This window comes from Apteryx rowi, unplaced genomic scaffold (assembly GCF_003343035.1).
Source record: "Apteryx rowi isolate R43461 unplaced genomic scaffold, aptRow1 scaffold_600, whole genome shotgun sequence".
Lineage (NCBI taxonomy): Eukaryota > Metazoa > Chordata > Aves > Apterygiformes > Apterygidae > Apteryx > Apteryx rowi.
The window spans coordinates 49,304-59,938 of NW_020450873.1; the positions used below are offsets into that span (position 1 = coordinate 49,304).

Genomic DNA, 10,635 nt, shown 5'->3' on the forward strand with positions numbered 1-10,635 from the left:
GGCCGCGGGCGCTGCGGGGGGGGCCCTGCTTGACCATCTGCTCGCTCAACTTATCTCCCTTATCTACTTCTAAGCAGTAAATATGGCAGTTATTAAACTCCCTTATTTACCTCTAAGCAGTGCTGAAAATCTTCCCTGAGCACATAGGAGTGGTCAGACGCTATTAAAAGTCTGCTTTATGTGAGGCGGAACGGGCATGGCTCGTGTGCAGTAACTGTTTCTGCGATCACCCCAGGGCCGGTCGCTGCTGCCTGTTGTTCCGGGCGGATTTGCCCCTTCGTGACAAGATGCCGCATTTAACGCACCAGCTGGAGCTGTTTCCCGACCGTAGCGTGACTCTCCTCCTGTTTAACGATGTGAAAAATGCTGCTGCTCTCCGAAGAAAAGCGATGGAAGGCTCTATTGATGGAGCATTAATAAATCCTGCAATGGTAAGCAAATGCCCCCATTGTCCTGTTTATACTTTATACATACATTATGGTTTTGAAGGCTGTACGAAGTTCCTTCTCCCGAAGAACTGAAGAAAAGCGACCTGTGTTCCTAATCCCTATCATGTAAGCTACTATGTATACTTAGCTTTCACTGTGTAAATGCAACTTCGATTTAGTTGTGATGTTATACGAGTATAAGGGCCCCTCTGTGTAGAAGGTAGAGCCTAGGCAAAACTGGCCAAAGACATCCATCTCCTCCTTGATTCCCTTAGCATTCCTACCATGTGGAGCTATTTAAATCTACTTCCATCTGTAAAATGTATCACTAATTGTTTAATGCTCTGTTAGAAACTAGTGTTAGGAGTCTTTGTTCTTATCTAAACCCATAACTAGTTTCTGAATTTTTTTTTCCTTGAATTAGCAAAGCCGTTGTTAGGGAAGAAAAAAAATCTAATCTGGCAATTTACTGACAGAGGATTTATTAATGTGATACTTCTTTCAAAATATTCCAATAACCTGGCTGTGAGTGTAATCTTTATTTTTATATCAAGCATTATCTCATTCAGTAAATAATCCCATTGACTTTGGAAGAGCAAGAACTGCTGAAATGAGTTGCTGGATAGTGTATTGCTGACTGTAATGATGGCAGACTTGGGCTAACAAAGTTGAGTAGTTGAGGTTTTTTCAGTGTTCAAAATATTATGTTAAATTTCTGTTTATCTTCTTCTGTTGTATCCTACAGATTGTAGACCCTTTTCAAATTCTTGTGGCAGCCAACAAGGCAGTTCATCTACAGAAGATTGGTAAAATGAAGACCAGAACTCTCTATGCAGAAATTATTTTTAACCTTTCACCAAACAATAATGTAAGATTTACAGAAAAATTCCTGGTTTTGCCATAGAAGCTTTCTGAGATCCATGCAGCCAAACTAAATATAAGCATTCACTGAACAATTTGCCTGACCTTAGAACATCATTATGTGATGTACTGGAAGCTCCTCTGAAGTAACCAGAATAGTCATATTTCCATAGTCCTACTGTCACGTAGACAGAATTCACATACAGATTCTGTTCTTCTTTTTCATCCTTGACAATTTCAGAGTAATCCTCCTTGACCAGTTCTAGGTTGTTTGGTTTTAGTTTTTTTTTTTTTCTTTTTAAGTGTAAAAGCTTGTAATATTTTCTTTTAAAATTCTTTTAAAATTTTCTTTTAAAAAGGTAAAAATGTTAGGCTACCTCCAAATCCTCTCACAACTGGTATAACAAAAAAAACCCCTATTGATTTGACAACATTGCCGTAAATGTTAGTCACTGAATGAAATTAAATCTTAGTAGCAATATTGAATAAGAATACTCTTATTCTGATATTAAATATAATATATTAAAATAAATTAGGATTTTATTAATACTTCAGAAATTACCCATAACAATCATGCAAATAGATATTAACATCTGCCAATAATACAAAATATGTCAAATAAGATTTTAGTATTTCTCCTTTAATGTACAGTTTTAGAGCACTATAGAAAGCACCCAGTAAGTGTTTTCAGAAATAAAATTGTAGAACGCCAATGAAAAATTAATCTATATAAGCTGTAGGGAAATCAGTTTCATACAGTTCTGTTCTCATTTTTTCCATGTTATTGAGCAAATGTGGCAACTTCTTTGGGGAAAAAAAGACTGACACCATAACTAATATTAATTTGGGATCAGTGAGTCTTAGAAGGGTTAGAAGACTGAATGGAGATTCAAAAATAACTCTCTCCAGTGACACACAGCTTAATGTAATGTGGCAGATGTTTAGCTGTTCAGAGTGTACTGTGCATAAATGATCATAAATGTTTCTGGTTTTCCTTGCTACTATCCCTCACCGCCAAATAGTCTGTTTGCACTGTTAAAAATGGGAGACCATAAAGGTGAGCCTTAGCTTATTTTTTAACCTATGGACCATTTTGTATAAGGATCCAGCTTACATTTGTTGTTCATGCCATGTTCAAGCATAATTAGAATTTTAACACTTACTCAGACTCCCATTTATCTGACACTTCCAAAATACCTAGGAAGTCAGATAACTAGTGGATTTGTGAGACTCAAGGAAACTGCAGAGTCTGAGCTTCTCAAGTCGTTCCTCAAACTAAAACCCTGTAATAGCTAATGAAAATTCATGCCCTGAATGTGTTGATGACAAGACTTTCATAAAATCTAATTTTAGCTTACAGAGGTTTATATCCCTTGGTTTCCTGTAAAATCAGTGGTCAGAGATATGCTCTTACAAAGGGCAGTTCAGAGCACTTACTGCTAAGATTTTGCTCAGTTTCATTATGTGAAGAAGCCTCTTTCTTGTACTAGATTATGGAAGAAAGCTAGTCTCCTTGGTTAAAGTGAGTATTTGGGAATATCTCTGAGACATTTTCTTTGAAGAGAAACATTTACTGCCCCTAGATTTATGAAGAGGAATAAAAATACAATTAGAGAGACAGAGGCTTTTTTTTTTTTTTTTTAAGATATTCTTCTGTAAATATTTTTAGCCTTTATTTATCCATGATTTTTTAATCCTCAAATTTCTGCATCAATGGATCAATTTGATCTTTAGCCATGGACACACTTGGCAGCAGATACACTAGCAAAATTAAGAACTGTCTGGTAGGTGTTAGGGTGTACCATTTCTGTATATAGTTTTGTTTTGTTTTTTTTACCATTACTGTGTTTAAAAACAAAAAATAGCAAAAACAAAGCTTCAGATGCGGGAAGAGACTTGACCTAACCAATGTAGTGGTTGTGGTCACACAGTAGTTATTTTAGTTTTCTGGTGATTTAAGATCATACAGTCTTGCCAAGGGGAAAAAAAACCCTAAAATTTCTTAGCAGCTGTTTTGATCCAAGTGGAATAAAACCTCCAAACTACTAATACAAGGTAGTGTAAGAAGTAAATTATCTCTTATAGTTCATCAGAATTTTATTAATGTAGAACTTGTCAGTTTATACTTCATGTTTATTTGACCCAGTAACTTAAAATGTGGCTTACATGTAGTAAAAAAATGACTAGTTAAATTTTGTTATTTTTCTTCTTTCCTTAGATTTCAGATGCATTGAAAAAATTTGGTATTTCAGACAGTGACACAGCAGTACTCATTGTTCTGGTTGTAGACAGAGAAAAAACTGTTAATCTGGAAGATGTAGCATCTCAAGTAGAAGGCCAGCAGGTTTCTCTAGATGAACTCCCCCAACTAACAGACACTGCAAAAGTTAAAAAGGTATGTAACCAAAAGAGATAATTGTGGTTGAGGAAAGGGATATTTTATTTAATTGTCTGATTAAATCTCAACTGACATAACTCATTTAGTTTGTATTTCTTTAACATGACTGGAGACTTGTTACAAGTGAAACTTGATTATTTGTTTCTTGTACTGTTTTTACTCCGGGAAAAAAATTTCTAGTAGTCGTTCTCTACCACACCAAATTTTGAGTCATCAAATTCTTAGCGTCATCAGAAATTTAGAACACAGAAATGAATTCCAGATTTCTCCCCACTGTTCTATCACTTCCATTTCTTGTTTTCCCAAATAAATAGCTATTTAATTAAAAATAAAGTTTCAGTTCTGCACAGTTTCATAATCTTAAGTACATAAATAGTCCCAGCACGGGCAGCTAAAATAAAAATAATTTATTGATTAGCTGCTAGGGACTGTGTTAGGGCATGTGCACTCTAACACATTACCGTAAGCTAGGAAGGTATCTTGAAGTATGCACGTCACATGTGATAAAATTGTAGTAGCTTAAACCATCTTGATTATGTCAATCAAAGTAATAATGGGAGAGATATGAGCAAAATTGGATAAATCACAGCATACAACATGTGGAGCTAAAAGTACTGTTCTCTAGCAGTTTCTTAGCTTTCCCTTGGCTGTGCAGTTTCCAAAATTGCCTGGTTTCTAGTTGTTAATCTGGCCTGCAAGACAAGACATACATTTCTAACGTAAAAAATTGGAGGGGGTGGGGGGAATCTTTTTTTTTTTTTTAATGTATATATTTTTAAAATGAATGTGATTTTTTTTTTTTCTTCCTTATACAGCCTTTATGTTTTTCTTGTTCTTTTTTTCTGCAGATGTACAAACTAACTCCACAGGAAGAAAAAATCGGCACCTTGTTGGATGGCATTATTTGCAGAATGTCAACAAAAGATGTTTTATGAAAATGTGCAAATTTTTTTTTTTTAAGAAAAACAGGGCTTTTTAAGCTGCAAAAACATTTCATGGCAATTCATTCTGTATTTCAGAGAAATCGATGTAGTACTGAGTAGTGTGGTGACATCTGAGCTTTAACTATAAAGAACTATCTTGGGTATGGGAGTAATCTAAGCTGTATTCTAAGCACAGAGAGCAATTCTGCTGTACTAAGCAAAATTGTCCGTTACTATTTCTGTTTATTTTCTTTTTTAACATGAGAAAAAATCACTTTTCCCAGTACCTTGAGTTGAGCATAAAAAGAAGGCTTGAAAATCTGTACTTACTTTTCTCTTTCATTAAGCATTTTGTCATCCACAGATAGGATTCAAACATTGTAAATTATTTTTATTAACCCTACTGTGACTTGTTTTGTTTTGGCACCCCTGAGGGATCATATCATTTTGATGTTTAACAGTACTGCCAGGAAATATTGTCTCAATAGCGCTAAGTATTGCTCCTGGACTAGAAAAAGGAAATTTTTACAATGCGTCTGCAGTATCTCCCTCTTTCTACTAATGGAATAGAAACGCTGCCCACCCTTTGGGAAAAGGAAGGCGAGAGGCATGACGGGACCCTGTGGTGCAGTGCGGTGCTGGGCCAGGCCTTGGAGAGGAGTGTGGTGTGACAAATAAGGTCAGTATGGATGATGCTGTGGTGGTATTAGCACCTAACAGTTTGATATCATCTCATACAGTGTACTGTGTACTGCTGAGCTACTGGTGTACTGCTTCATGTTACCTAGTGTTGGGGGTTAAAGAATAATGAGAGGTATTTTTACTTTGTAACACTGAGAATTAAGCATGGTGATGCTGACTTCCTAGGGCTCTGTTTCAAGTGCGGAATTTACAGAAAAATCTGCATCATGGATTTACTCACTTTAAGTTGTGGATATAGCTTAAATAACATGCTGAAAGGATCATTAAACTAATTTTGCTTTGCTGAACCAGTGTTAGGAAAGAACATCAAAGAGAAAGAAAAAAGAATATTGATTTCCAATAGTCACCAGGTCCAAAAGTCTGGTGTCAGTATCATTTAATCACATATAGGCATCCCGTTTCATCAAAATTACTGTCCCAATTAGGCAGAAATCCATACTGCTTGTTATCATGCTGTATTGTTTTTCTGGGAAATGCCATGTATAAAACTGTAGTTGTCTGCATTTTTTCTTGCCATTCTCTGAAGCATTAGGACTTGTGTACTTACAAGATAACTGAAAGAGTGTCCCAGATTCTTGCACCTAACGTTTGGGAAAAGTAAGTATAGTTTGTGGGGCAGAGAAGTCTGAGTTAGAGTTGAATGTTAGCCACTACAGTAAATGAACCAGCAAACTGACATACAGATATGATATTGTCTGTGTTTCTGTATTTAATATGGAAATCCCTGGCCCTGTTTTGTATTTTAATTGTGGTTAGTTTTTCTTCCCTCACTTAAAATACAGTAGTACAGATGGTACTACTGTACCATCCTTTTCTTACCAACCAAATCAATGGCAAAATATCGTCTTGAAGGTGTGTTAAAGACAGGCTCTTTGCTGATCTCCAGTAGTTCAGATTACATGACAGAGGAAAAATAAGTAAGTATTGTAGTAAATCATTTCTTAAATTAAAGCCATGTTTTTTTAAAAAAATAAAGTCATAGTATTGGACTCTCCAGTCCATATTTAAAGAAGAAGTTTTTCAAAGGTTGAAATGATACCTTGAAATAATTAGGCTCATTACGTTCTTTGGAAATACTTAGGCTTTTTTTCTTGCAGATCATAGCCTTAATGCAGAACTGTCAACACATAGTTACTTGAGAAATGGTTTATAACTACGAAAGGATTTGGGTTTTGAAGTCAAAAATTTGCATCTCTTAAATCCAGCCTTGAAACTTTTTAATTTTGTAGGCATCTAAGTTTCTATCAGTAAAATCCCTAGGTACAGAAGTTTTTGTGGCTAACTGTCTGGACTTGGTTTTCTTACACCTTTGAATTGCTGGGATTTTCTAGCCCCTGTAAGATTCACTGACTGTGTTGTCCTGCATCTTCTATGCTGGATCAGCTCTGATTAGCATAGTTAACTAAACGTTTGTTGATGTCTAGAGATACAAATTGTCTAACCAAGGAATTGAGACACTTGCCATAGGCAGGGAGATTCAAGTTCAAGTCAGAATTTTTTTTACTGGTTAATGTATAATGGGACTGAGTTGTCTTCTCATATGAACTTCCGTATAGCCTTGTGGTAGAAGCATTATTGTGAGATCTGGATTCAAATACTTCTGAATTTCTGTACCACTAGATCTTTAAGGACTGGTTAGACCAGTGAGACTAGTGAGAAATAGTTAGGATGTCGTTGACACTTCCTGAATCTAGGGGATTCCTTGAGGTCCCTTGTAGCCCTTTTCTTCTAGGATATAACAGATACTTTTCATTAAGACCTAAGTACCAAGGGAAAGACAAAGTTTATCAAAAGAAAAGATTCAAGAGAAGGGGCTGTGCCCATTTCTTGATTTAAAGATGGTTTTACAGGCTGTGTTGCCCTTTCTAAAAAGGGAAATGCAAGGCACTATTAAAAGATGGAGTTTGGAAGGGCTTGAGTCTTTTGAAATAGAACATTCATAACGTCAGCATGGGAGAATTATCGTGGAAAATTAAAGACGTGTTTTTATTCTCTGACAGTTCAGTTGGTACATGGAGTGTATCATCAGATTTGCTGGATGAACTGCTGACATTGTTCTTGATAGTTTAAAATAACAGCAGACAGGTATGTTTAAACCACAGCCTTTTCTGAACATGTGCAAAGCATCGGTCTAGTCTGGTTAGTATACAAGCAATATTAATAAAAAGATCACTGCATAACAACTGATAAATACTTTCCAAACTTTGGCTCTGAGTTTCTAGTTTTTGACAGTGGATTTCACGAGTGTAAAAACAGTAAATTGTTTATTACAGTTGTCATGTGTTCTGAGCTAAATTATGAAACTGTGATTTACTGTGAGATCTGAAAGAGATTTTCATGGATGGATTTACTGGAAGCGATTTTGAGATCTGTAGCCTTCCTAATATTATTCAGTCAGGCACACAATTTGGGTCTGTTGACAGTGAGAGACTATGCCGTTGTCCTGCAAGACCATTGTTTTTCCCTTAGTCCTAATTGTGTTCTCTAACTAAATTAAGCCAATTATTTACAAAAACTGATAATAAATATAGACTGTGTTTACACAATCTGTAATGATTGTGCAATTACGTTTGGCTGTACAAATGGCCTGTACAATTATGTTTGACTTTCTGAATACATTAGGAATTAGTAAGTTTGGACCTAGAGTTTAACTGTTTCATTTAGTCAACCACCCCTACTTTCCACCAAGGCAAAAGATTAAGGAGAAAAAGATGTTTTACACTTCATAGCTTAAGATATTATTTGATGATGCATCTAAGACAGTCTAAGAGCTTGCTCTTGCTGAAAGGCAGTAGTCTGGTTTCCCCTTTGACTCATTTTCCTGCAGTTTTCCATGTATTTGCTCTAGCATGTATTGGACTAGTCAGTTCAACTGACAGGATACAAATCCAAAAAAGAAGCAGGTAGCTTTCTGCCATGTTAATGTGCTGAATTGGCAGAGCTGGCACAGGGGAACTGTGGTCTAGAGGGGTTGCTCTAGAGGCCAGGAGAGCACACACGGCTGTCACAGCACTTTTACAGTTGCATCTAGCACTGCTCTAGCTGCAGAGTGGGACTGCACTTCTTTGCTGAAAACCATGACTAGTCAGTGGGGGGAAAAGTGAGCAACCAGATAGCACATCCTCTTTGAGGATAGTGTCCTTATTAATAAGATGGCTTTGTAGCTGGCTGTCAGCCTATAGTTCATACAACCTATGTGTGTTACAATTGCAGTTGAAGATTGTAAAAGGCTTCTTGCAGAAACCTTTGGATAGCAAAGTTTATTAACAGTCAGATATCCTTTATTGTTGGGAAATTTGCATTTTCAAAATACCGCGTTGCTACTAGTGGTTTTCTTTCCTTGTGTCTACTGTCCTGTTAGAAAAAGAAACTTCCCAGTAAAAGTAATTTGTATCAATTTTCTCTTTTTTTTTAACTATTAAAATTAATACAACAGCAGCATAAACACTAAATATTTATATGGAACATTGGCCTTTTACAGTATGAAAAAGGCAGTCTCCTCTGACAGGTGTTTTTTGCCAGTAGTAATGTCCAGTAATTGGAATAAACTGCCAAGTGAAGGAATAGATTCTCCATCTTTTGATGATTTTGTGGAATGGGGTGCTGAGTCGCCTGAGAAGACTTTGTCATTCCCATCTCTGAAGTATTCCTGCAGCTTTTCCAGGCTTTCCAAGGTACGTGCCTTGTGATTCCTGGCAATATAAAGATTTTGCAGAGCAACTTTATGATGGTTGCCTGCTCTTACTCTAACAAAATTCCTGTTGATCTTAGCCAAATTTTGCCCAAAGTAAACAGGTTTGATAGAGATGTGCATGAGCAGACATCAGACTGGAAAATTATTATTATTTAACAGAATGTTTTGTTTTTTTAAACTATACAGAGGTGTCCGGCATTTGTAGTAAGTGATACTAATATGTTTTTGTGTGCCCTGTGTTTAGTGTGGATTCTCATGAAAACAAAAGCTAGGCAATCTGTCTGTATGTGAAAATGTTTCATTGTTTTGATCACACTGGCCAGTTTTAGCTACGTTTGACAGTAGAGGAAAGGTCTTGAAAATAAGTTGGCTTCTCTGACTTTTGTAGATAAGCAGTTGGGTAGAGAAGAAAGATTCTATATGTGAACAAACTGAGGAGAAGTTGTAGCATGAGACTATTTTAGTAAAGAGAATCCAGAAGAATGTCATAATAAATGTCCAAAGCATAGAAAAGGATTTGCTTGAAATTTCTGCCATTTTTAGTATATAGAATCAGTTGCCATGAGAGAAATCTGTAGCAAGTCAATATCTGACAGTCAGCTCTCCTGCAGAAGGTGTGCTGCTGTTGATAAGTTATGTCGTCAGGTAAGGGAGTTATGGGAGGAAGTCAGTAGGCTGCGTAGCATCTGAGAGGATGAGCAGGAGATAGACAGGGTATTCTCGGAGACCATACAGCTCCAGGAGTCCCAACCCCCCACAGCAGTGGAGTTGCTGGAGGGCTCTGTGCTGTGTGAAATGGTACATAACACTGTAGAAGAAGGCTGGAAACTGGTCGTTTCTCGTAGGAGGAGAAAAGCTCCTACTCCTCCTGAAGACCTGCAAATAGGGAACAGGTTTAGTGCCCTCTAGGATGAGGAGGAGCTGGGCATGACTTCAAGGGAAGCAACTGGGACAACACACCCTGTGCCTTGCGGGAACACCCGGAAAAGCGGCAAGTGATTGTTGTGGGTGACTCCCTGCCGCAGGGGGCGGAGGCACCTATCTGCCAATCTGATCTCTTATCTAGAGAGGTTTGTTGCTTGCCAGGGGCTCAAATACGAGATGTCATGGAAAGACTGCCAAGGCTTGTCCATGTGTTGGACTCTTACCCTCTGCTGCTCTTCCATGTGGGCACTAATGATACCAAGGGCAAATTGGAAACCATCAAACAGGATTTCAGAGCTCTGGGGATGGTGGTCAAGGGTCTGGAAGCCCAGGTCATTTTCTCCTCAATCCTGCCAGTGAGGGGGATGGATGAGAGGAGGAGTAGATGGATTTTCCAAGTTAACAGCTGACTGTGCTGATGATGTTGGCAACAGGGTTTTTGTTTCTATGACCATGGGACCCTGTTTGAAGATCGACAGCTGCTGGGGAGAGATGGGATCTGCCTCACTAAGCGGGGCACGTGTGTCTTTCTTTGCCAACAGGTTGGCCAACCTGGTAAGGAGGGCTTTAAACTAGGAAAGATGGGGGAAGGGGAGAGTTATAGTGCCAGGGTAGTTGGCAAAAGACAGCTCAAGTCAGGACGCCTCCAGCAGGTGAAGGCAGCCAGGGAAGTGCGCATGGGATGTGGCTATGGAGGACCCTCTT

The 10,635-nt window shown here is 37.8% G+C and overlaps 2 protein-coding genes across 4 annotated transcripts in view; both read left to right on the plus strand.

Moving 5' to 3' along the window:
* TPRKB (TP53RK binding protein) overlaps positions 1–5,008 on the plus strand; it is a 5,573-nt gene extending 565 nt beyond the window's left edge. Inside the window, exons 1-5 of one of the 3 annotated variants that reach the window (XM_026083464.1) lie at positions 13–76; positions 236–431; positions 1,174–1,296; positions 3,508–3,684; positions 4,536–5,008. In XM_026083464.1, coding sequence (XP_025939249.1) covers positions 288–431; positions 1,174–1,296; positions 3,508–3,684; positions 4,536–4,622 — 531 coding nt within the window. In that variant the 5' untranslated portion in view covers positions 13–76; positions 236–287 and the 3' untranslated portion in view covers positions 4,623–5,008. Of the gene's footprint in view, positions 1–6; positions 432–1,173; positions 1,297–3,507; positions 3,685–4,535 lie in introns of those variants that run through there. The other 2 variants (XM_026083463.1, XM_026083462.1) reach the window with 2 other exon arrangements.
* Positions 5,009–5,238: 230 nt separating this feature from the next.
* The window catches only part of GTSE1 (G2 and S-phase expressed 1), a 33,198-nt gene continuing 27,801 nt past the window's right edge, over positions 5,239–10,635 (plus strand). The window contains exon 1 of the mRNA XM_026083458.1: positions 5,239–5,289. The gene's annotated coding sequence lies outside the window, so the exon portion shown is untranslated. The remainder of the gene's footprint in view (positions 5,290–10,635) is intronic.